Source organism: Pseudophryne corroboree, chromosome 2, assembly GCF_028390025.1.
Source record: "Pseudophryne corroboree isolate aPseCor3 chromosome 2, aPseCor3.hap2, whole genome shotgun sequence".
NCBI classification, from domain to species: Eukaryota; Metazoa; Chordata; class Amphibia; order Anura; family Myobatrachidae; genus Pseudophryne; species Pseudophryne corroboree.
Genome location: NC_086445.1, coordinates 1,042,088,389 through 1,042,113,253, shown reverse-complemented (window position 1 = coordinate 1,042,113,253; position 24,865 = coordinate 1,042,088,389). Strand labels below are relative to the sequence as shown.

At 50.8% G+C, this 24,865-nt stretch overlaps 1 protein-coding gene across 1 annotated transcript in view; it reads left to right on the top strand.

The window, feature by feature from the left end:
* The first annotated feature begins 5,224 nt into the window (after positions 1 to 5,224).
* The window catches only part of KPNA1 (karyopherin subunit alpha 1), a 101,438-nt gene continuing 81,797 nt past the window's right edge, over positions 5,225 to 24,865 (top strand). Inside the window, exon 1 of the mRNA XM_063956832.1 lies at positions 5,225 to 5,452. Within this exon, the coding sequence (XP_063812902.1) occupies positions 5,341 to 5,452 (112 nt within the window). The 5' untranslated portion in view covers positions 5,225 to 5,340. The remainder of the gene's footprint in view (positions 5,453 to 24,865) is intronic.

The window sequence follows — 24,865 nt, the reverse complement described above, 5'->3', positions numbered from 1 at the left end:
GGGAGGGGGTGTTCCAGACAACAACAAGTTGAATAGTTCACAAAGGGGTTTGACCAGTTGAGGGGCCAATATTTTATAGTATTCATTGGTTAGACCATCCGGTCCAGGGGTTTTGTTTGGTTTCAAACCTTGAATAGCATGGAGTACCTCCTCCTCAGTAATGGGGTTCAGTAGGGGTTGGGATGAGGTAGTGGGTAGAGAGGGGAGCGTAAGGGAAGACCAGAAAGAGTGTTGCTGTTGGTGATCAACAGAGGGTTCAGAGTATAATGAGGAATAAAAAGACTGCAGAACCTCAGACACCTGGCTACAATCATGTACCACCGTGCCGTCTGCCTTGGTTAAAGCATGTATAAGTGTTGGGGGATGTTGACCTTTCAAGAGATTTGAAAGCAATCGACTAGATCGATTGCCAAATTTATGGAATCTACATTGGGACATAAACGTTAATTTAGATTCAGTTTGAGATAAGAGTTTGTCAAAAAGGGATTTTTGTTCATAGTAGAGTTTTCTAGAGCTTGGGGTGGGGGACTGTATGAATGCGTGGTAGGCGTCAGTGAGTTTTGATTGGGCATCAAGATACAGAGTTTGTGTGTCTTTCTTATGTTTGGAGGTGAAGGAGATAATAGAGCCCCTTAGTACTGACTTAGACGTTTGCCAGAACAGGAGCGGTGATTCATTCTCTGCGGTTACATTACAATGTTTAAAGTCAGCCCATGATGCCTCCAGCATGTTTCTAAATTGAATGGAATTGGTCAAGTGGGTTGGAAAGCGCCACTGTCTGACAGGGCCTCTATTGGGGAAGGTGGCGAGAGTCATCCAGCAGACCGCATGGTCCGACAAGGACACCGGTTCTATTTCAGATGTCTGCACCCTGGTGAACATAGAAGTCGAGATGAGTAAATAATCGATTCTCGACAGTGTACCATGAGCAGCCGATAAACATGTGTATTCACGGTCAACTGGATGACAGGCCCGCCACACATCCACCAGATGCAGCTGTGACATTAAATATGGTAAACCATATTTGGGGGTGTACCGGGTAGATCTGGATTTGGTATTTCTATCAAGAGCGTTGGATACAGTGGAGTTAAAGTCACCCGCTAGTACCACCTGTTTGTGTGAGTGTGGGTGCAGTTTAGCGGCAATGGACAGAAAGAAGGGTTGGGGATCGATGTTGGGGGCGTATACATTACACAAGAGAAAACGTGAGTCCTCTAGAGTGACGTCTACAATGAGGAATCTGCCTTCGGGATCAGATTGGGAGGAATGAAGGTCTACCTGGACTGAGCGCCTAATCAATATGAGAACCCCACGGGCCTTGGCAGTAAATGGGGCGGACGCCAAGACTCTCCAGCCCAGGCAATTGAGTTTGTCAATCTCAGGGGGAAGGAGATGAGACTCCTGGAGGAATGCAACGTCTACATGCAGTTTAGACAAGTAAAGTAGGATTTTCTTCCTCTTTATGGGGGAGTGGAAACCACCTACATTATATGTGCCAATTTTTAAACTGGTCATAATACTGTTGAAAAGAGGTACGAGTTATGGCAATAAGTAAAACCAATACTGTCATATCTACCAAATACATTGCTAGCTTGGACAAATAGAAGCAACAGGACAAGACACATAGAGGAGAGAACAATGGGTGGAGAGGGTGGGGAGAAGTAAAGCAGAGGATCCAGAAAAAGTGGATCAAGAGGTGAACATCAAAAGTGCACTTCGGGCACAAAAATAATTTAAATAAACCTATAGTTCGCCAAATGGGGAACCAGATAAGAGCTCCAGGCTTGCCCCAGCCCTGGTACTGTGAAACAGTAAGCATAGCTTATATATGGCATAAACAAAACATAACTAAAAACAACATACGGAGAATTTTAGGTTGCAAGGCGCCTTAAAGTAAGCATCCCACTTAGAATGGGATTAAACGGTGAAATGGCACCCGACCTAGCAATTAAATCGGTAAGAGAGGCGCCTCCTCCTACAATCAATTTCAAGAACCTCTAGTGAGTAACGGCTATAACATAAACAGGCTTATTAAAGCAATAAAGTAATCGCCATTAAAGTAGGATAGAACCACGCCAAGGAACTCCGCAACCGTGGTTAACAATCAGAAGTCGAGTCCGTTGAAGGCAGGTGTAGTGAAGAACGGCCGTTCTCCTCTTCCAACATATATGCTTCCGCATCAGCCACGGTGGAGAAGTCGGTAAATGAAGATCCTTTGAACAGACGCAATCGGGCCGGGTATATGAGGGCAAATTTTCTATTTGCTTTGACTAGGCGGGAACAAAGTGGGGTGAATTCACGCCGTGCCCTGGCCACCTCTGCCGAATAATCTTGGAAGATAAAAATCCTCACGTCGTTCCATTGTAAATTCCGCTTACGTCGAGACGCAGACCAGATAGTGTCTTTATGGATGTAGTTCAAACAACGGAATATAACGGCCCGGGGTCGGGAATCCTGTGTAGACCTTGCCGGACCAATACGATGGGCCCTCTCCACAATCATACCTGCGCAGGAATCTTGAATGTCAAGCAGATCAGGCAGCGTGTCTTGTATGAAGGAAAAGAGTGCTGGCCCTTTAAGTGTCTCAGGCAGCCCAACCACTCTTAGGTTATTTCGACGTGATCTGTTCTCGAGATCGTCGACCTTATTAAGAAGCTGGTAATGGGATTTCTGGAGAAAGGCGCACTGTTCCTTTAAATCAGCGACGTCATGAAAAGTTTCCCCAAGGCGTTGTTCGTTAGCTTGCACCCGTTTGGAAAGCTGTTTAAACTGTGATTTGATGTCATGTACTGCCTGCGTGACTTTTGCAGCATGAGATTCCATGATAGGGTTAATGGAGTCCTGAATTGCCTTTACCATGTCAGAGTATGTAATGGGGCCTTCAGTCTGTTCTGTGGTCTTATTAGACTTCTGTGTTGAGGGGACAGCATGTGCAGAGAGAACTGTGTTCACAGAGGAGTCAGATAAGGTATGTAACTCACGTTCTGTGTGTACTGGCTGCTGCTGCGGCTGTGTCTGCTGTCCGGCGGCCATCTTGGAATCCCCTTTCGTTTTTGCAGAACGTTGTTTAAGGGGTTTAGCCGCTTCTGGGGCGGCCAGAAAGCGTTCCATCAGGTGCCAGAGGTATTCTCACAGGCAAGTGAGGGGTCTGGGAGCGGGCTGTGTCGCTAAGTGCAGCGTGAGAGTTAGCGCGGGCTGGGGCGGCACACGGAGCTCACACTGCTGCTGCTGCACGCATCGGCGCCGTACCCGGAAGCTCCAGCCTCCTGCTATTTATCAGCAGGTACCTTCAAAGTGGCCGTATCCTAAGACGGCAGTGCCACCTTTTTTGACAAACGTGTGAGCGCCTTATCCACCCTAGGGGATATCTCCCAGCGTAACTTATCCTCTGGCGGGAAAGGGTACGCCATCAGTAACTTGTTAGAAATTACCAGTTTCTTATCGGGGGAACCCACGCTTTTTCACACTTCATTCACTCATTTGATGGGGGAACAAAACACTGCCTGCTTTTTCTCCCCACACATAAAACCCTTTTTTGTTTTTAGTGGTACTTGGGTTAATGTCAGAAATGTGTAACACATTTTTTATTGCCGGGATCATGTAACGGATGTTCCTAGTGGATTGTGTATATGTCTCAACCTCGTCGACACTGGAGTCAGACTCCGTGTCGACATCTGTGTCTGCCATCTGAGGGAGCGGGCGTTTTTAAGCCCCTGATGGCCTTTGAGACGCCTGGGCAGGCGCGGGCTGAGAAGCCGGCTGTCCCATAGCTGTTACGTCATCCAGCCTTTTATGTAAGGAGTTGACACTGTCGGTTAATACCTTTCACCTATCCATCCACTCTGGTGTCGGCCCCACAGGGGACGACATCACATTTATCGGCCTCTGCTCCGCCTCCACGTAACCTTCCTCATCAAACATGTCGACACAGCCGCACCGACACACCGCACACACACAGGGAATGCTCTGACTGAGGACAGGACCCCACACAGCCCTTTGGGGAGACAGAGAGAGAGTATGCCAGCACACACCAGAGCGCTATATAATGTAGGGATAAACACTATCACTGAGTGAATTTTCCCCAATAGCTGCTTGTATAAACAATATTGCGCCTAAATTTAGTGGCCCCCCCCCCCCCTCTCTTTTTAACCCTTTGAGCCTGAAAACTACAGGGGAGAGCCTGGGGAGCTGTCTTCCAGCTACACTGTGAAGAGAAAATGGCGCCGGTGTGCTGAGGGAGATGGCTCCGCCCCTTTTTCGGCTGACTTTTCTCCCGCATTTTTCTGTATTCTGGCAGGGGTAATTACCACATATATAGCCTTTGGGGCTATATATTGTGGTTATTTTGCCAGCCAAAGTGTTTTTATTGCTGCTCAGGGCGCCCCCCCCAAGCGCCCTGCACCCTCAGTGACCGGTGTGTGAAGTGTGTATGAGGAGCAATGGCGCACAGCTGCAGTGCTGTGCGCTACCTTGGTGAAGACTGAAGTCTTCTGCCGCCGATTTTCCGGACCATCTTCATGCTTCTGGCTCTGTAAGGGGGACGGCGGCGCGGCTCCGGGAACGAACACCAAGGACGGGTCCTGCGGTCGATCCCTCTGGAGCTAATGGTGTCCAGTAGCCTAAGAAGCCCAAGCTAGCTACAAGCAGGTAGGTTCGCTTCTTCTCCCCTTAGTCCCTCGTTGCAGTGAGCCTGTTGCCAGCAGGTCTCACTGTAAAATAAAAAACCTAATTTAAACTTTCTTTCTAGAAGCTCAGGAGAGCCCCTAGTGTGCATCCAGCTCAGCCGGGCACAGAAATCTAACTGAGGTCTGGAGGAGGGGCATAGAGGGAGGAGCCAGTGCACACCAGATAGTACCATATCTTTCTTATAGAGTGCCCAGTCTCCTGCGGAGCCCGTCTATTCCCCATGGTCCTTACGGAGTTCCCAGCATCCACTAGGACGTCAGAGAAAATGCTCTGTTCCTGGTCTTTCCTGGTAATGTATGATTGCCATCACCTGTGGTGAAACACCTTTCTTATCAATTAACTAGCTCACCACAGGTGATGGCAATCATACATTACCAGGAAAGTCCAGGAACAGAGCATTTTCTCCCTCATGGGGAGGGTCAGGTAGGCACGTATGCGCTGACACATTATTACTCTGTGTAACACACTGACTCCTCCTAGGCTCACACACACATACACAAGACTGAGTGAGTGAAGCCGGGGTGTAGTAAAATGGCCGCCGGTACGGAAGCCGCAGGGAGCCCTGCCGCGGAGGACGCGTTACGTCGCTGTCACTGGCCGAGCCCTCAGTACCAGAAGCGTCCCTGTAGCAGCAGCAGCGGCCCCCCAGTGCGCATGCGCAGTTCTCTCACACGCAGGAGCTGTTATACCGGCGACGGCGAGGGCCCGATACCGGCCAGAGAGCGGAGCACGGACACCACTGCGCCATCTACAGGACAGGGAGCAGGTGAGAGGCCGCCGGCGGGGGCAGCAGGGCCCGGGTCCCAGGAGGCAATCACCGCGTCAGGCCCGGAGGCGCATTACTTCCCTTACGTCAGGGCCGGGGCCCAAGTACCCGCTGCGTCAGGCCCGGGGCCCCACTACACACCCTGCGTCAGCTGCGGAGCCTAGTACTCTGTCTGCGTCAGGCCCGGGGGTTGGGTACTCTCTCAGCTTCAGGCCCGGGGGTCCAATACGCTGTCTGCGTCAGGCCTGGGAGATCAGTACTCTCTGCGTCAGGCCCGAAGGTCACAATACACCCACTGCGCCAGGCCCAGGGGCCACAATGCACCCACTGCGCCAGGCCCAGGGGCCACAATGCACCCACTGCTCGTGGTCCAGGGGCCACAATGCAACCTCTGTGCCAGGCCCTGGGGCCACAATGCACCCATTGCGCCAGGCCCAGGGCCACAATGCGCCATCTGCACCATGCTCAGGGGCCACAATGCACCGTCTGCGCCAGGCCTCGGTTTCCCTGATACACCCTCTACATTAGGCCCAGGTCTCCCTGATGCACCCACTGTGCCAGTCCCGGTTTCCCCAGTACAGGCACCGGTACACTGTGTACGTTGAGCTCGGGTTTTCCCGGTACACCCTCTTCGCCAGACCCTGGGTCCCTGATACACCCTCTATGTCAGGCCCCAGTTTCTTGGTACACCCTCTTTTCCAGAACCTGGTCTCCATGATACACCACTACATCAGGCCCCGTTATCCCCAGTGCACCCTCTGCGCCAGGGCTTGGTTTCCCCGATATATCCTCTGCGCCAGACCCTGGTTCCCCGATACACCCTCTACGCCAGGCCCTGGTTTCGCCATTACATTCTCTATGACAGGCCCCAGTACACCATCTTCACCAGATCCCGGTTTCCCTGGTACACCGTGTTCGCCAGATCCCGGTTTCCCTGGTACACCGTGTTCGCCAGATCCCCGTTTCCCCGGTAACCGCCTTCCCCAGATCCCAGTTTCCCGGTACACCGTGTTCGCCAGATCCCGGTTTCCCCGGTACACCCTCTTTCCCAGACCCCGGTTTCCCCGGTACACCCTCTTCACCACACTCCGGTCTCTGAGTGTGGTGGGCCAGGTTCTAGGTATATCCATAGCTCGGCACAGATGGTTAAATCACATGGACACAGGTAACTTCATTAGTACCTCAGTCAAAGTACTGTGTACATAAAACCTGGCCCGTTGGGGTGTCCTGAGGACCACGTGTCAGAACCGCTGCACTATACACATTAGCCTGGCGGTTACCTGACTACACATAGGTGATACTAGTGTGCATGTAACAGTGGGGCAGATGTACTAAGCCTGGAGAAGTGATAAAGCAGTGATCAGTGCAATGTGATAACACACCAACAATCAGCTCCAATATGTAAAATGACAGGAGCTGATTGGCCTGTGCGTTATCACTGCTTTATCACTTGTCCAGGCTTAATACATCTGCCCCATTGTTATTACTGCCGGGGTACAGTACTGTGAGCTCTGTGTGTACATACATATACTATAGAGAGAGAGAAACTAGCGAAGGTTGCCGCTGGGCCTGGAGCGCGACGAGCGCAGCAAGCCCGCAAAGGGACACGCTGCACTGGCCGCCGGCAGTCCGGCGTCGGTCTCCTAGGGATGGACATCGAAAGCAAACCATCATATGATGGCAATGTTCCACCATTGAAACTTTCGATGCAATGGTTACTAACCATCACATCAAAAGTATTCGATGGTGAAAACTATTTATATGACTAGTTCATGCGCAAAAGCCTGCATTTTCGTTTGCAATGTGGTAATTAGGATCGGGGGCAGGGCCAGACTCTGAGCAACATATTACTTTATCACTGGACATTGTGTGTATAATATACATATATAATATACACACACAATGCCCAATGATGAAGTAACATTGCCCCCTCAGTGCCAAATATACAATGCCCCCACTGTGTCAGATATACAATGCCCCCACAGTGCCAGAGATACATTGCCCCCACAGTGCCCGAGATACATTGCCCCCACTGTGCCAGATATGCAATGCCCCCACAGTGCCAGATATGCAATGCCCCCACAGTGCCAGATATGCAATGCCCCCACAGTGCCAGATATGCATTGCCCCCACTGTGTCAGATATGCAATGCCCCCACTGTGCCAGATATGCAATGCCCCCACAGTGCCAGATATGCAATGCCCCCACAGTGCCAGATATGCAATGCCCCCACAGTGCCAGATATGCAATGCCCCCACAGTGCCAGATATGCAATGCCCCCACTGTGCCAGATATGCATTGCCCCCACTGTGCCAGATATACATTGCCCCCACTGTGCCAGATATACAATGCCTGACAGTGCCAGATATACAATTCCCCCACAGTGCCAGATATACAATGCCCCCACTGTGTCAGATATACAATGCCCCCCTGTGGCAGATATACATTGTCCCACTGTGCGCTCATTGCCCCCCACCCCTTACCGCTGGCTCTGATTCTTCTATGTGAGGGGAGGAGAGCGTAGCATGGCGTCTCTCTTGCCCCTCAATTCTCTTTGATGCCCGGTCTTACTCTCAAACGGCGGCGGGGTCAATCTGAAATGATGCGCCGGTTCGTTAGCCAATCAGAGCTCGCGGACCGGCAGCCAATCAGGAGCCACGGCTGCCGGTCCATGAGCTCTGATTGGCTAGTAAACCGGTGCCTTATTCAGATTGACCGCGCCGCCGCCGATGGAGAGTGAGACTGGGCATCCAAGAGAATTGAGGGGCAGGAGAGGCACTGCGCTGCGCTCTCCTCCCCTCACACAGAACCAAGCCAGCGGAATGCAGTATTGTGGACGACCCAGCGGTACGGCGTACCGGCTGGAAATTTCCTACAATAATGTGGATGGCAACTTGCTCAGTGCGCGGTTTGCTTTGCTGTCTCACATGGGACCAATTCCGATGATTATGGTGTGGAGTTTGTATGTTCTTTCCATGGTTTTTGTGTTTTCTCTTGGTTTTTCTCACAGTCCAAAACATACTCAAGCAAGGACTTTGTCCATAGCCCTCCTAAATTATTCCCCCTGATCAGTGGTGGTGTATAGCTGGAGTGATATAAAGATCAGTGATGTCACTCTGTCTCCTCTGAATCCTCCTGAGCTCCGAGTGTCTGTGGCTTCTGCTGCTGCAGGGTAAGGTCTGGGATCTGATTGGCTCTCTGAGTCAGTGAGAGCCAATCAGAGCTTGCAGTGGGCCCTGTTGCCTAGCAGCAGTCTAGAGAGGGGAGGGGGTGAAGGGACTGGCTGAGCAGGCTCATGTCTGAAACAGACAGCCTCCAACTGACTTAGGAAGTTTCCCTGATAGACCCAGCAGCAAGGGGAGGCATAGCTATTTGGAATTAGAAAAAAAACAAGCCACCATCGGAAGACCATCGAATGACTATCATTCGATGGTGAAAAACATCGGGGGGGGGGGGGGGGGGGCACCATTAAATGCTAAAAACACTACCATCGAAATGAAAACATCGATGGTTGAGAAACATCGACCATCGATGTCCATCCCTACGGTCTCCTGTCCGCGGGATATCATACTGATACCGTCTGTGTGTGGGAGCTGCGTATACGTAACATTATCTTAGTTCTGGTAACCAGATCGTATATATCTCACATTCCACGCTCTGTAGCCGATACCTGCCCCTTTATATCTTACATGTTGTATACCGCTACTGTTACTCTATGCCTGATAGTTGTATTTGTGGCAGTTGTGATTTTATAAGTCACTATAGCGAATCACGGCGCCATAAAGTGTGAGAATGTTTATCACGTCTCCCCTAGGCCAAACATTTCCTAATGAGACGTTCTATATAGAATAGAAGTAAATTGTGTTACATGTCATCCTTAGGGTCAGGTGTGTGGGGAGGGGCAGGATCTGTTCCTGTGTGTCCCCATATGTTATGACAGGCAGCCGCCAGCGCTGGTTTTGCCTATTACTGTACATTGACCATAAATCATTTGAAGTAATCCTGGACCACCAGCGCAGTGCTGTGGGGCACCCCATGTGAGAACCCCTGCACTGTAGTATATTATTACCTGATCAGTTTATTGGACCCATTTATTATCAGGATTTTGGCCTGATAATTAGTCACTCTTATAGCCGCTGTTCACGGGGAAAACATCCGTACCATCCCTGTAATGTGTTTGTGCCGTCGTGTCCTCTGTGCGGCCAAATTGCTGGTGCGTATTGCAATTACGCGGATGTTCTATGGCCAGCATTGTATTACTGCATATAGCTGGGCAGTAATAGTGTAACCTCCACTGCCATTTATTAATTTTATTATTATTTTTCTCTATCGTCCTAAGTGGATGCTGGGGTTCCTGAAAGGACCATGGGGAATAGCGGCTCCGCAGGAGACAGGGCACAAAAAAGTAAAGCTTTACTAGGTCAGGTGGTGTGCACTGGCTCCTCCCCCTATGACCCTCCTCCAGACTCCAGTTAGATTTTGTGCCCGAACGAGAAGGGTGCAATCTAGGTGGCTCTCCTAAAGAGCTGCTTAGAGAAAGTTTAGTTTAGGTTTTTTTCTTTACAGTGAGTCCTGCTGGCAACAGGATCACTGCAACGTGGGACTTAGGGGGAAAGTAGTAAACTCACCTGCATGCAGAGTGGATTTGCTGCTTGGCTACTGGACACCATTAGCTCCAGAGGGATCGAACACAGGCCCAGCCGTGGAGTCCGGTCCCGGAGCCGCGCCGCCGACCCCCTTGCAGATGCTGAAGCGTGAAGAGGTCCGGAAACCGGCGGCTGAAGACTCCTCAGTCTTCATAAGGTAGCGCACAGCACTGCAGCTGTGCGCCATTTTCCTCTCAGCACACTTCACTGGGCAGTCACTGAGGGTGCAGAGCGCTGGGGGGGGGCGCTCTGAGAGGCAAATATAAACCTTATACAAGGCTAAAAATACCTCACATATAGCCCATAGGGGCTATATGGAGATATTTAACCCCTGCCTGACTGGAAAAATAGCGGGAGAAGAACCCGCCGAAAAAGGGGCGGGGCCTATCTCCTCAGCACACGGCGCCATTTTCTGTCACAGCTCCGCTGGTCAGAACGGCTCCCAGGTCTCTCCCCTGCACTGCACTACAGAAACAGGGTAAAACAGAGAGGGGGGGCACATTAATGGCTATATATATATATATTAAAGCAGCTATAAGGGAGCACTTAATATAAGGATATCCCTTGTATATATAGCGCTTTGTGGTGTGTGCTGGCAGACTCTCCCTCTGTCTCCCCAAAAGGGCTAGTGGGTCCTGTCTTCATTAGAGCATTCCCTGTGAGTTTGCGGTGTGTGTCGGTACGTGGTGTCGACATGTATGAGGACGATATTGGTGTGGAGGCGGAGCAATTGCCAAATATGCAGATGTCACCCCCCAGGGGGTCGACACCAGAATGGATGCCTTTATTTGTGGAATTACGTGATGGTTTATCTTCCCTTAAACAGTCAGTTGAGGACATGAGGCGGCCGGACAATCAATTAATGCCTGTACAGGCGCCTCAAACACCGTCAGGGGCTGTAAAACGCCCTTTGCCTCAGTCGGTCGACACAGACCCAGACACGGGCACTGATTCCAGTGACGACGGTAGAAATTCAAACGTATTTTCCAGTAGGGCCACACGTTATATGATTTTGGCAATGAAGGAGACGTTACATTTAGCTGATACTACAGATACCGTAAAACAGGGTATTATGTATGGTGTGAAAAAACTACAAACAGTTTTTCCTGAATCAGAAGAATTAAATGACGTGTGTGATGAAGCGTGGGTTGCTCCTGATAAAAAGTTGATAATTTCAAAAAAGTTATTGGCATTATACCCTTTCCCGCCAGAGGTTAGGGCGCGCTGGGAAACACCCCCTAAGGTGGACAAGGCGCTCACACGCTTATCCAAACAAGTGGCGTTACCCTCTCCTGAGACGGCCGCACTTAAGGATCCATCAGATAGAAAGATGGAAGTTATTCAAAAGAATATATACACACATGCAGGTGTTATACTACGACCAGCTATAGCAACTGCCTGGATGTGCAGTGCTGGAGTAGTTTGGTCAGAATCCCTGATTGAAAATATTGATACCCTAGATAGGGACAATGTTTTACTGTCGTTAGAACAAATAAAGGATGCATTTATCTATATGCGTGATGCACAGAGGGATATTTGCACACTGGCATCTCGGATGAGTGCTATGTCCATTTCAGCCAGAAGAGCCTTATGGACACGACAGTGGACAGGCGATGCGGATTCAAAACGTCACATGGAGTTTTTGCCGTATAAAGGGGAGGAGTTATTTGGAGTTGGTCTATCAGACTTGGTGGCCACGGCTACTGCCGGGAAATCCACTTTTTTACCTCAAGTCACTCCCCAACAGAGAAAGGCACCGACCTTTCAACCGCAGCCTTTTCGCTCCTACAAAAATAAGAGAGCAAAGGGCTTGTCGTACCTGCCACGAGGCAGAGGAAGAGGGAAGAGACACCAACAGGCAGCTCCTTCCCAGGAACAGAAGCCCTCCCCGGCTCCTGCAAAAACCTCAGCATGACGCTGGGGCCTCTCAAGCGGAATCGGGGACAGTGGGGGGCCGTCTCAAAAATTACAGCGCGCAGTGGGCTCACTCGCAGGTAGACCCCTGGATCCTGCAGATAATATCTCAGGGGTACAGGTTGGAATTAGAGACGGATCCTCCTCATCGTTTCCTGAAGTCTGCCTTACCAACCGTCTCTTCCGAAAGGGAGAGGGTGTTGGAAGCCATTCACAAGCTGTACGCTCAGCAGGTGATAGTCAAAGTACCCCTATTACAACAAGGAAAGGGGTATTATTCCACTCTATTTGTGGTACCGAAGCCGGATGGCTCGGTAAGGCCTATTCTAAATCTGAAGTCCTTGAACCTCTACATAAAAAAGTTCAAGTTCAAGATGGAGTCACTCAGAGCAGTGATAGCGAACCTGGAAGAAGGGGACTTTATGGTATCCTTGGACATCAAGGATGCGTATCTACACGTTCCGATTTACCCCGCACACCAGGGGTACCTCAGGTTCATTGTTCAAAACTGTCACTATCAGTTTCAGACGCTGCCGTTCGGATTGTCCACGGCGCCTCGGGTCTTTACCAAGGTAATGGCCGAGATGATGATTCTTCTTCGAAGAAAAGGCGTATTAGTTATCCCATACTTGGACGATCTCCTAATAAGGGCAAGGTCCAGAGAACAGCTGGAGACAGCTTTAGCACTATCTCAAGAGGTGCTAAGACAACACGGGTGGATTCTGAATATTCCAAAATCCCATTTAATCCTGACAACTCGTCTGCTGTTCCTAGGAATGATTCTGGACACGGTTCAGAAAAAGGTTTTCCTTCCAGAGGAAAAAGCCAAGGAGTTATCCGATCTGGTCAGGAACCTCCTAAAACCAGGAAAAGTGTCAGTACATCAATGCACAAGAGTCCTGGGAAAAATGGTGGCTTCTTACGAAGCAATTCCATTCGGCAGATTCCATGCAAGAATATTCCAAAGGGATCTGTTGGACAAATGGTCAGGGTCGCATCTGCAGATGCACCTGCGAATAACCCTGTCACCAAAGACAAGGGTGTCACTTCTGTGGTGGTTGCAGAAGGCTCACCTATTAGAAGGCCGCAGATTCGGCATTCAGGATTGGATCCTGGTGACCACGGACGCCAGCCTGAGAGGCTGGGGAGCAGTCACACAAGGAAGAAACTTCCAGGGAGTATGGACGAGTCTGGAAAAGTCTCTTCACATAAACATTCTGGAACTAAGAGCAATCTACAATGCTCTAAGCCAGGCGGAACTTCTCCTGCAAGGAAAGCCGGTGTTGATTCAGTCGGACAACATCACGGCGGTCGCCCATGTAAACAGGCAGGGCGGCACAAGAAGCAGGAGTGCAATGGCAGAAGCTGCCAAGATTCTTCGCTGGGCGGAGAATCACGTGATAGCACTGTCAGCAGTGTTCATCCCGGGCGTGGACAACTGGGAAGCAGACTTCCTCAGCAGACACGATCTTCATCCGGGAGAGTGGGGTCTACATCCAGAAGTCTTCAACATGTTAATAGACCGTTGGGAAAGACCAATTGTAGACATGATGGCGTCTCGCCTCAACAAGAAACTGGACAAATATTGCGCCAGGTCAAGAGATCCACAGGCAATAGCTGTGGACGCACTGGTAACTCCTTGGGTGTACCAGTCAGTGTATGTGTTTCCTCCTCTGCCGCTCATACCAAAGGTATTGAAGATCATACGGCAAAGAAGAGTAAGAACAATACTAGTGGTTCCGGATTGGCCGAGAAGGACTTGGTATCCGGAACTTCAAGAGATGCTCACGGACGAACCGTGGCCTCTACCTCTGAGAAGGGACCTGCTACAGCAGGGTCCCTGTCTTTTTCAAGACTTACCGCGGCTGCGTTTGACGGCATGGCGGTTGAACGCCAGATCCTAAAAGGGAAAGGCATTCCAGAAGAAGTCATTCCTACCTTGATTAAGGCACGGAAGGAAGTCACCGTGAAACATTATCACCGCATTTGGCGAAAATATGTAGCGTGGTGCGAGGATCGGAGGGTTCCGACGGAGGAATTCCAACTGGGTCGTTTCCTACATTTCCTGCAATCAGGATTATCTATGGGTCTCAAATTGGGATCCATTAAGGTTCAAATTTCGGCCCTGTCAATATTCTTCCAAAAAGAATTGGCCTCTGTCCCTGAGGTCCAGACTTTTGTCAAGGGAGTACTGCATATACAGCCTCCTGTGGTGCCTCCGGTGGCACCGTGGGATCTAAATGTAGTTTTAGATTTCCTCAAATCCCATTGGTTTGAACCATTGAAAAAGGTGGATTTGAAATATCTCACATTGAAAGTGACTATGTTACTAGCCCTGGCCTCTGCCAGGAGAGTATCTGAATTGGCGGCTTTATCTTATAAAAGTCCTTATCTAATCTTCCATTCGGATAGGGCAGAACTGCGGACTCGTCCGCATTTTCTCCCTAAAGTGGTATCAGCATTTCATCTGAACCAACCTATTGTGGTGCCTGCGGCCACTAGCGACTTGGAGGACTCCAAGTTGTTGGACGTTGTCAGAGCCTTAAAAATATACATTGCAAGGACGGCTGGAGTCAGAAAATCTGACTCGCTGTTTATATTGTATGCACCCAACAAGTTGGGCGCACCTGCTTCTAAGCAGTCGATTGCTCGTTGGATTTGTAACACAATTCAACTTGCACATTCTGTGGCAGGCCTGCCACAGCCTAAAACTGTAAAAGCCCACTCCACAAGGAAGGTGGGCTCATCTTGGGCGGCTGCCCGAGGGGTCTCGGCATTACAACTCTGCCGAGCAGCTACGTGGTCGGGGGAGAACACGTTTGTAAAATTTTACAAATTTGATACCCTGGCAAAGGAGGACCTGGAGTTCTCTCATTCGGTGCTGCAGAGTCATCCGCACTCTCCCGCCCGTTTGGGAGCTTTGGTATAATCCCCATGGTCCTTTCAGGAACCCCAGCATCCACTTAGGACGATAGAGAAAATAAGAATTTACTTACCGATAATTCTATTTCTCGGAGTCCGTAGTGGATGCTGGGCGCCCATCCCAAGTGCGGATTATCTGCAATACTTGTACATAGTTATTGTTAACTAATTCGGGTTATTGTTAAGGAGCCATCTTTAAGAGGCCCTTTCTGTTGTCATACTGTTAACTGGGTTTAGATCACAAGTTGTACGGTGTGATTGGTGTGGCTGGTATGAGTCTTACCCGGGATTCAAAATGCCTCCCTTATTGTGTATGCTCGTCCGGGCACAGTACCTAACTGGAGTCTGGAGGAGGGTCATAGGGGGAGGAGCCAGTGCACACCACCTGACCTAGTAAAGCTTTACTTTTTTGTGCCCTGTCTCCTGCGGAGCCGCTATTCCCCATGGTCCTTTCAGGAACCCCAGCATCCACTACGGACTCCGAGAAATAGAATTATCGGTAAGTAAATTCTTATTTTCTCTGACGTCCTAGTGGATGCTGGGGACTCCGTAAGGACCATGGGGATATAGCGGCTCCGCAGGAGACAGGGCACAATAATAAAAGCTTTAGGATCAGGTGGTGTGCACTGGCTCCTCCCCCTATGACCCTCCTCCAAGCCTCAGTTAGATTTTTGTGCCCGGCCGAGAAGGGTGCAATCTAGGTGGCTCTCCTGAGCTGCTTAGAATAAAAGTTTAAGTTAGGTTTTTTTCTTTCAGTGAGACCTGCTGGCAACAGGCTCACTGCTACGAGGGACTTAGGGGAGAGAAGTAAACTCACCTGCGTGCAGGATGGATTTGCTTCTTAGGCTACTGGACACCATTAGCTCCAGAGGGAGTCGGAACACAGGTCTCACCCTGGGTTCGTCCCGGAGCCGTGCCGCCGACCCCCCTTGCAGATGCCGAAGTTGAAGAGGTCCAGAAACAGGCGGCAGAAGACTTTCAGTCTTCATAAGGTAGCGCACAGCGGGGGCGTGGCCACGGCAGCAAGCGACTAGGCAGCAGGACCGAGGAGCTCCCTGGAATAAAAATCCTGAAACCATCCTGGGGCTCTATATTGCGGTCTCCCCTGGTCCCATCTCCTGCCTATTAGTACTGGGGAGGCAGCGGGCACGGTCACTGCCTGAAACGAGCGCTTCCGGCTCGCGCCAGCGGCCGCCCGGACCTCGGGCCTAGGCCGCAATTCAATCCCCGGCCTCAGTTTTGGAGCTCTGCCGGGCGCGTGTGCGCGCGCGCGCGCGATCCCGCGCCGGAGGCGGACACGGCGGCTGGCGGCTCTTGGGGACAGCGACACCTCACTCCTGCACCCCCAGGGCTTCACACAGGATCAAATCAGCTCCCCTGAGGCCTGGAGCAGGGTGAGAGGAGTGAATAATAAAGGTGCTGGGCGGCCATCTTGCCTGCAGCTTCCTCCCTTCTTCCTTACAGCAGAGTGCAGTGAGTGTGTGATTGTGCTGGGCTGGAGGAGCTTGGACTGGCCCCAGCTGCCTTCCTCTGCCTTTACCCTTGGAACATCACATATTGGATTTACATTTACATACTACTGAATTCACCTGGTTCCCCCCTTCTCCCACTGGCCTGGCAGCCGGCTTTCCCAGTGCCTGGCAGCTGCTGATACTGCATTCACCCTCCTGCTATACCTCTTGACACTGAATAGCGAGACTCTGAGCTGTCCTGGGCATTGATACGATGGTGAGGGGTGGTCAGAGCGCTGCCGCTGCTAAATTGGAGAAGTTCGCACGACAGCCTGCAACCCAGTCGACGCAGCCATCACCTAAGGCCTCCCCCCCTGCCAGAATGGATCCCTCGGCCGGGGCCGACTCGGGGGCGAATACACAACCACCCGCTCCCTCTATCCAGCAGGTCCTGGAGGCTATAGCGGCCAGCGAACAACGTCTGTCGGACAAAATGGAGAAGGTACAGTGTGATCTATCACTGATGCGGCAGGACGTCCAGCGAATACGGGAGAGAGTGGGCGAAACCGAAACAAGGGTCTCCAACCTGGAGGACCTCAGCGGCCCTCTTCAGAGATCGGTGTCTGCAGTCACACAGCAAGTCGCGACAATGCAAACTAAACTCCTGGACATGGAGGGCAGACTCCGCAGAAACAATGTGAGATTCGTGGGCCTCCCCGAAAAGGAGGAGGGGGCAAACCCTGAAGATTTCCTGGAGTCCTGGCTAAAAGAGGCATATGGTGCGGAATCCTTCACCTCCCAGTTTGCAGTGGAGCGGGCTCACCGTGTGCCCTTCCGGCCTCTGCCCCCAGGCGCCCCGCCACGAACTTTTATTGCAAAGTTCCTGCACTACAAGGATCGGGACTCTGTCCTGCGCCTGGGCCGTGTGAAGGGCCCCCTACTCCGGAATGGAATCAGGGTGTCGGCATTTCCGGACTTTGCAGCGGACGTTCAAAAAGACCGGGCCCAGTTCCTTCCCATCAAAAGACGTCTTCGAGACTTGAATCTGCCCTACTCGATGCTGTTCCCCTCCAGGCTCCGCGTAGTGGCGGACGGGGAGACAAAGTTCTTCGGCTCGCCGAGGGAGGCGGCGTCCTGGCTGGACAGGTATGCTCCGGGGGACCGCCAGCTGGCTCCAGACTGACACCGGGTCGCCCTCCTATATGGGCCAACACTCCGCAAGTATAAGTCCAGGGAGCTTCCTCTAGCTTAATAGTTCTGGACTTTGCTGAGAAGTGACATTAACGTACAAAAGGGTTTTTGTATTGGGGTTGATTGATCTGTACACCTGGTACAGTGTTGCCGTAGGCCTTGGGATCTCCAAGGTTAGAGTTTAGTTAGGGATATGGGTATACCACAGTTCGGGGAGGTATACGGGGTGGGGGGAAGTTTGGGGGCCGCCGTTGGCCTCTCAGTAGTTATTATGTTGCTCATTTTGAATTTAAGAAGCCTATTTGTTTGTCAATTGGAGGGTGTGGTGGGCCTGTATTGCTTTATGGGGTCCGGTTTGGGGCTCGGGGCCTGCGGGCGATATGATTATAGGTGCGAAACATCGGTTGGACGGGTGGTTGCTAATAGAGCTGCGCCCCTGCTGATACTTAGACTGACATGCCTCCCTTGAAATTTCTGGCGTGGAATGTCCGGGGCATCAACAACAAAGTTAAACGTTCCCTAGTATTTAAAATGATCAAGAAATATGGCCCGGATATTATTTGCTTGAGTGAAACTCACTTGGAGGGGAATAGGCTGTTATCGCTCCGCAGGCCCTGGGTGGGGTGGGCGTATCATTCCTCACACTCCTCTTATTCCCGAGGGGTGTCGGTGATGATAAGGAGGACTGTACAGTTCGAGATGATTAGGGTAAACACAGATCCTTATGGTAGATACGTATTTCTAGAGTGCAAACTGTTTTCACGTAATTTTTTCCTATTGTCTGTGTATGTTCCCCCCCCATTCTCATACGATGTCCTGCAAAAGGCTGCCTCATTCGTGGCCTCCTCCCCCCACACTCCTGTCATCTGCCTGGGAGACTTCAACGCTGTGTTGGATGCCTCTTTGGACAGATGGAGGACTCCTTCGAGACAGGGAGCGGGGGGCGACTTGATTCCTCCCAAATCTAAATTTGCAGAGTTCCTAGACAGTATGCAGTGGGTAGATGTCTGGAGGGTTCGTAATCCTACCCTTCAGCAATACTCCTGTTACTCGAGTACACATGGCTCCTTTTCCAGAATCGACCTGGCCCTGGTCTCACCGGAGCTTGTGCCCGGCGTGACGGACGCTCATTACGAGGCACGGGGGGTATCCGATCATTCACCCCTGGTGCTGTCACTGGCAGGGGAATGTCAGAGGGGACAGTCATACTGGAGATTGCATCCATCCTGGCTTGCCCAGCTGGGCGAATGCCCAGAATTAGCGCCCACATGGGAGGGATTTTTCGCGGATAACGCAGACACGGCCCCGGCTCCGGTAGTTTGGGATGCATTCAAGGCGTATATGCGAGGTACCTTAATTGGCAAAATTGCTGCCTGCAAGGTGGCTCGCAGGGCGACAGAAAGACAGCTTGAGACAGAGTGCAGGGACCTGGAGACACGCTACCTGACTGAGGGCACCCCTGCGCTGAAGGCCCGATGGCAGACGGCTCAGGGGGCCTGGCTGGCTCACCTCTCAGACAAAAATGCACGCTCCCTCTTGTTTAGGGCCAATAATATATACATGCAGGCGGACAGACCAGGTAGCTTGTTGGCCCACCTAGTGCATTACGACAGGCCTGGGACCACAATAGTACAGCTGCTCGGCGCCGACGGCTCCATTACAGATAACACCCCCGACATTGCACAGCTACTCCTTTGTTATTTTAGGGAGGTATACAACAGTCGACTGACATGTTCCGGGGAGGAGCTAGACCTCTACCTGACAAACATCCCCCTTTCTAAACTTTCCCCTGAGGATAGGGACGCTCTGGATGCGCCTCTGACCTTGGAGGAGGTGGTGTCGGCGGTTGAGGCGGCTCCTAGTGGCAAATCCCCGGGTAGTGACGGTATTCCCACGGAACTATATAAACAGTACATTAAGTTTTTTGGACCTCAACTACTAGACATGTATGTCAACATATATGCCGCTGACTGCCTTCCTCCCTCAATGTCCGAGGCTATTCTAATAATGCTTCCAAAACCTGGTAAGGACCCTAAACTCTTGGAGTCATACAGGCCGATCTCCCTTATCCCCACAGACGCTAAGATCTTAGCGAAAATTCTTGCGGTCCGTGTAAACACGGTGATTGAATCCATAATCCATCCCGATCAAACCGGCTTCATGCCTGGGAAATCCACGTCCATTAACTTGCGCAGGCTGTACACTATTTTGCAGGCTCCTCATGATTTCCCTTCTGACGAGGTCGTGGTCTCATTGGACGCGGCCAAGGCTTTTGATAGTGTTGAGTGGCCATACCTGTGGGGAGTTATGAGGAGCATGGGCTTTGGCCCCAACTTTATACAATGGGTCAAACTGCTATACCAGAATCCACGCGCCAGGGTCCTGGTGAATGGATACATTTCCTCCTCATTCCCTTTGACACGGGGCACCAGACAGGGATGCCCCCTCTCTCCTGCCCTGTTTGCCATTGCCATGGAGCCCCTGGCCTGTTTGATTAGGTCACACCCGGACATTAAGGGAATCAGTACGGGTCCCTGCACTGACAAATTGGCCCTTTATGCGGATGACCTGTTGTTATTCCTTCGAGACTACGCGGTGGATATGCCCATTGTGTTGCGGGTCATAGAGACCTTCGGTAGGTACTCGGGTCTCCGCATAAACTGGACCAAATCGTTTATCATGCCCGTTATGGGCTCCCCCCCCCCAGTCCCCGAAAATATCCCTACCGCTGTGTTGGACAGCCCAGTTTAAGTACCTTGGGATCCTGGTTACCAATGACCCATCGGACTTTGTGCCCCTAAACCTTGACCCTGTGGTACAGATGATTGTGCGCAAATCGAGAGCTTGGTGCAAGCTGCCACTGACAATGACGGGTAGAGTCGGCCTCATTAAAATGGTAGTGCTGCCTAAACTTTTGTATGTTCTATTGCAGTCCCCTGTTTACATATTTCCAGCGTTCTTCAGAAAATTAAATAGTGTCCTGACGTCCTTGATATGGGCCAATAGAAGGTCCAGAATAAAATTATCCACTCTTACCAGACAAAAAAGGGACGGCGGCTTGGCATTACCCCACTTCCAACTGTATTATTATGCTGCTCAGCTATCACACATTGGCATGTGGCTCCGAGGAGGGGAGGAAGATGGACTAGGCCGGGCGTTCCTTAGATGCTATTACCCAAGTCTTTCCCCGGCACAGGTTTTGGCGGGGGGTAACCCTTCCAGACTATCACCTCCTATTGTCTTCCAGGCTATGAAGATATGGTTGGCATTGAAGGCCCTACTTGGGTACGAGGGAATGGACCCGGACACTTCCCTGTGGCACTCCAGATTGCTTAGTGAACTGGGGTCCCTGGGGGGCGAGGAGGTATGGGCTCCGTACTTGATAGTTTCGGTGTCCCAGCTATATAGCAATGGCACGTTAAAATCATTTCAGCAATTGAAAGAGGAGTTTGGACTCCCGAACTCACACTTCTATAGATTCTTACAACTGAGACATGCCCTGCAAGCGCAATTCGCAGATTCTGCCCCAACGCTTTCCCCCTTCCCCATGAAAGCATTCCTACATTCACTGGGCCGAGTTAAGGTGATCTCCTTCACTTACTCGTATCTCCTTCAAACGACACATGCAGACCCGCTCTCAAGTCTTAGGGAGAGATGGGAGAGTGACGTAGGTCCCATGGACGGGGAAGACTGGGAGGGCGCTCTGGGTAACCCGAGCCAGGTCACCAAATCGCTGCGGTTTCAACAGATACAGTTTTTTATTCTACATAGATCATACATGACACCGAGCAGGCTGGCCAGATTTAGGACAGATAGTGCTGGCGGTTGCCCCAAGTGCGGGGCTGCCGGAGGTACATTCTGGCACCTCACATGGGAATGCCCGCTGCTGCAGGTGTTCTGGGCCGGGGTCGGGTCGATTCTGGAACATACGGGGATACAGAGGAGCTTGCTGACTCCGAAATTCTGCATTCTGGGGGTGGGAGACCCCGATTCTGGGTCCCGCTGGGAAGACTTGTACGCCCGCAACATGTGCGCCCTTGCAAAGGTGTGCATCGCGCGGACGTGGATGGCCCCGCGACCTCCCACGATACATGCTTTCAAAGGTTTGATAAATGATACTCTAACAAAAGAACGTTATGTATACATGAAGTATAATGCCCTTACCAAATACGAGAAGATATGGTCTCCTTGGATCACTTCCACATACTCATCCCTTGCCCTTCGGACTTAGAGGCACCGACCCTCGCCGCGGTGTGATATCTGGGCCTCGGGGCGCAGAGCCGGACCTCCATCTCTCATCTATTATAGCTGTTTACATATCTGGTCGCCACACCACATCACGCATGTTAGGTAACTAGGCTTAAGTTAGTTAAAGGGTTTGTTTGGGGGTAGAGGGGTTGGGGGCTATCAAGGGCCTGACAGACGGGGTAATTTTTAATACAGGTCCTGGTTGGGGGGGCGGGAGGAAATACAAAATGTTAAGTATGTGAAACGCGACCTGGTTACAGACTTCAGAAAATATGTATATGGTGGGAAATATGCACGGGAACTGTAAAACGGGGAAATGTCATTCGTATTAGTATAAGTATACGTATATCCATGGTGACAACAATGCTTTGAACAACGTGTAATCCCAATGTGCCTCCCAGTGTACACTGTAATGTCTGTATATATAAAATCGCTGTTGAATAAAAATTACTCTATTTAAAAAAAAAAAAAAGGTAGCGCACAGCACTGCAGCTGTGCGCCATTGTTGTCAGCACACTTCACCAACAGTCACCAACTGTCACTGAGGGTGCAGGGCGCTGGGGGGGGCGCCCTGGGCAGCAATGTATAATACCTTTTTATGGCTAAAATACATCACATATAGCCCTTGAGGCTATATGGATGTATTTAACCCCTGCCAGATCTCACAAACTCCGGGAGAAGAGCCCGCCGAAAAGGGGGCGGGGCCTATTCTCCTCAGCACACGGCGCCATTTTCCTGCTCAGCTCTGCTGTGAGGAAGGCTCCCAGGCTCTCCCCTGCACTGCACTACAGAAACAGGGTTAAAACAGAGAGGGGGGGCACTTATTTGGCGATATGATTACATATATAAAAATGCTATAAGGGAAAACACTTGTATAAGGGGTTGTCCCTGTATAATTATAGCGTTTTTGGTGTGTGCTGGCAAACTCTCCCTCTGTCTCCCCAAAGGGCTAGTGGGGTCCTGTCCTCTATCAGAGCATTCCCTGTGTGTGTGCTGTGTGTCGGTACGTGTGTGTCGACATGTAGGAGGACGATGTTGGTGAGGAGGCGGAGAAAATTGCCTGTATTGGTGATGTCACTCTCTAGGGAGTCGACACTGGAATGGATGGCTTATTTAGGAATTACGTGATAATGTCAACACGCTGCAAGGTCGGTTGACGACATGAGACGGCCGGCAAACAAATTAGTACCTGTCCAGGCGTCTCAGACACCGTCAGGGGCTTGTAAAAACGCCCATTTACCTCAGTCAGACACGGACACTGACTCCAGTGTCGACGGTGAATAAACAAACGTATTTTCCTTTAGGGCCACACGTTTCATGTTAAGGGCAATGAAGGAGGTGTTACATATTTCTGATACTACAAGTACCACAAATAAGGGTATTATGTAGGGTGTGAATAAACTACTTGTAGTTTTTCCTGAATCAGATAAATTAAATGAAGTGTGTGATCATACGTGGGTTTCCTCCGATAGAAAATTATTGGCGGTATACCCTTTCCCGCCAGAAGTTAGGGCGAGTTGGGAAACACACCTTAGGGTGGATAAGGCGCTCACACGCTTATAAAAACAAGGGGCGTTACCGTCTCCAGATACGGCAGCCCTCAAGGAGCTAGCTGATAGGAAGCTGAAAAATATCCTAAAAGTATATACACACATACTGGTGTTATACTACGACCAGCAATCGCCTCAGCCTGGATGTGCAGCGCTGAGGGGGCTTGGTCGGATTTCCTGACTGAAAATATTGATACCCTTGACAGGGACAAGATTTTATTGACTATAGATGCATTTCTATATATGCGAGATGCGCAGAGGGATATTTGCATTCTGGCATCAAGAGTAAATGTGATGTCCATATCTGCCAGACGAAGACACGACAGTGGTCAGGTGATGCAGATTCCAGACGGCACATGGAAGTATTGCCGTATAAAGGGGCGGTCCATCGGACCTGGTGGCCATGGCAACAGCTGAAAAATCCACCTTTTGTTACCCCAAGTCACATCTCAGCAGAAAAGGACACAGTCTTTTCAGTCTCAGTCCTTTCGTCCCCATAAGGGCAGGTGGGCAAAAGGGCCAGTCATATCTGCCCAGGGGTAGAGGAAAGGGAAGAAGACTGCAGCAGGCAGCCCATTCCCAGGAACAGAAGCCCTCCACAGCTTCTGCCAAGTCCGCAGCATGACGCTGGGGCAGTACAAGCGGACTCAGGTGCAGTAGGGGGTCATCTCAAGAGTTTCAGCACGCAGGGGGCTCACTCACAAGTGGACTCCTGGATCCTACACGTAGTATCCCAGGTGTACATTGGAAATTCGAGACGTCTCCCCCTCACAAGTTCCTGAAGTCTACTTTACCAACGTCTCCCTCCGACAGGGAGGCAGTATTGGGAACAATTCACAGGCTGTATTCCCAGCAGGTGATAATCAAAGTACCCCTTCTACAACAAGGGAAGGGGTATTATTCCACACTATATTGTGGTACTGAAGCCAGACGGCTCGGTGAGATCTGAAATATTTGAACACTTACATACAAGCGTTCAAATCAAGATGGAGTCACTCAGAGTAGTGATAGCGAACCAGGAAGAAGGGGACGATATGATGTCACTGGATATCAGGGACGCTTACCTACATGTCCAAATTTGCCTTCTCACCAAGGGTACCTCAGGTTCGTGGTACAGAACTGTCACTATCAGTTCAGACGCTGCCGTTTGGATTGTCCACGGCACCCCGGGTCTTTACCCAGGTAATGGCCGAAATGATGATTCTTCTTAAAAGAAATATGGACGCTTTCCTGATAAAGGCAAGGTCCAGAGAACAGTTGGAGGTCGGAGTAGCACTATCTTAAGTAGTTCTACGACAGCACGAGTGGATTCTAAATATTCCAAAATTGCAGTTTTTTCCGACGACACGTCTACTGTTCCTAGGGATGATTCTGGACACAGTCCAGAAAAGGATGTTTTCTCCCGGAGAAGAAAGCCAGGGAGTTATCCGAGCTAGTCAGGAACCTCCTAAAACCAGGAAAAGTATCAGTGCATCATTGCACAAGGATCCT